Source organism: Heliconius melpomene, chromosome 7, assembly GCF_056956725.1.
Source record: "Heliconius melpomene rosina isolate 202511_hmr_F chromosome 7, ASM5695672v1, whole genome shotgun sequence".
NCBI lineage: Eukaryota > Metazoa > Arthropoda > Insecta > Lepidoptera > Nymphalidae > Heliconius > Heliconius melpomene.
The window spans coordinates 9,588,902-9,590,628 of NC_140395.1; the positions used below are offsets into that span (position 1 = coordinate 9,588,902).

At 37.2% G+C, this 1,727-nt stretch overlaps 1 protein-coding gene across 1 annotated transcript; it reads right to left on the reverse strand.

The window, feature by feature from the left end:
- Positions 1-405: 405 nt before the first annotated feature.
- Positions 406-1,353, reverse strand: LOC146537774 (uncharacterized). Its single transcript, XM_085188109.1, has one exon. It carries the CDS (start codon positions 1,183-1,185, stop codon positions 466-468), a length of 720 nt encoding a protein of 239 aa, XP_085044235.1. The 5' UTR covers positions 1,186-1,353; the 3' UTR covers positions 406-465.
- Positions 1,354-1,727: the final 374 nt, after the last annotated feature.

Consider the following 1,727-nt stretch of genomic DNA (forward strand, 5'->3'; position numbering starts at 1 on the left):
TAGAAGTCGGTTTTTCTTTTTGTTAAAAATTAATTTATTCAGTATACGATTTATCTTTGTTGACGTAATATTTTATTGACCCTACTTCAAACAATGCAGTTTAATTTTTCAATTAACGTTTATTTAATTAAATAATTTAATTGTGATCATAATTGAATGTATTCATATTGATTTTTTTTAACTAAGTAACCATGATTATACCATATTTTTTTAAAATACACACGTAATTAAAAAATATATGGAAATTCCTATCGCTTCTACAGTAACGTACATACTATGCTCAAAGCTACTTAAGCCATATAAAAAATGTTCAACTCTTTATGTATATAGGGGTTGTTGTAGTAAAATGTATATTTTAATTTTTTATTTTCTATTAGAACATAAAAATATAAAAACGAATTACTTATCAAACGTTCTTTATTGCATTAGCTCGTTTTACTAATTTTATGATGAGATTTGTAACATTTACCAGTTGACAGAGTAAACAGATGGAGCGTACACTAGTTTCTCTGCCACCAAAGCTGGAGAAGATTTCACGTCGACTCTGGATTGGTGAGATACAGCAGCACCCGGAGAGTAAACAGCAGAGACAGGGGCGACGTACGCGGAACGGAGGTTGACGACTGGTGCGGCGTCAATTACAGCAGGTGAAGAGGCAACGTACGCAGGTTGGATGTATTGCTCGCTAATAACAGCAGGAGAGCTCTTGATGTCTACTCTCGATTGATGAGAAACAGCTGAAGCTCCAGAGTATACCGCAGGTACGGATGCTACTACAGCGCTGGCAGGTTGATATACAGCCTTAGCTACTACGGCCGGGGAAGAATGTACATCTACACGGGATTGGTGAGACACTGCTGCTGGCACCACACTCTGGACAGAGCTCACTGGTTCAAGAACAGCCCTGGCGGCTACCACTTCAGGTTGAGCGACTACCACTTCAGGTTGGGCAACTACCACTGCAGGAGAAGATTGTATGTGGGCTGATGGAACTAGGTATGCTGCAGAAGGAACTACGTAGTCCACACTTGGCTGGAGGTAGGATTCAATAAGACCGGCACGGACAGAAGGTACAGCGTACGCTACATGTCCAATGGATCTCTTGTCAGCTACGTGCTCCTCAGAAGGCTTTGGAGCAGCGACGGCAACAGCTACTACGACGCAAAACACCACCAACGAACGCATTGTGAACGAGGTCTGTGCTGGGATTCTTCAATGTAGATCACTTCAAACCGTCTTGGTTGACTGATGCCTAATTCTTACTCGTCTCACTATTTATACAAGTATCCGTAATGTTTGCATAAATTTGTTTTGATCACCCATTATTGGGCGTATAGGAACATAAATGTGATGTCCTTGTATGTCGCCAAAATCTGTAACTATAAAGGTCGCTGGTACATGCTTTATGTATTTTATACATATGAATAAAATAGATAAATCCGTCTGTCAATATTTAGTATTATATTTTAAATTACATACAATATATCGATGAGATATCTCGTAAACTTCTTTTTTGACTACTAAAAAATATGCTGGTGAGTTTTATTATTGTCATAATTTAAAATTAACAGAGTTAAATATTAAACAAGTAAGTATCTCTTTTAATTACGTTATATTGGGAATTTGAGATACTCGTTTCAAGACTCCATCAATGTGGATGACATTTCGTGCTGTTGGCTTTATCTAACAAAATTTAATAATCAATATTATTTCTTAATTATAAGCAT

Bases quoted from the DNA above. Each gene is read 5' to 3' on its own strand.
- LOC146537774 (XM_085188109.1), bottom strand. From the start codon at position 1,185: ATGCGTTCGTTGGTGGTGTTTTGCGTCGTAGTAGCTGTTGCCGTCGCT.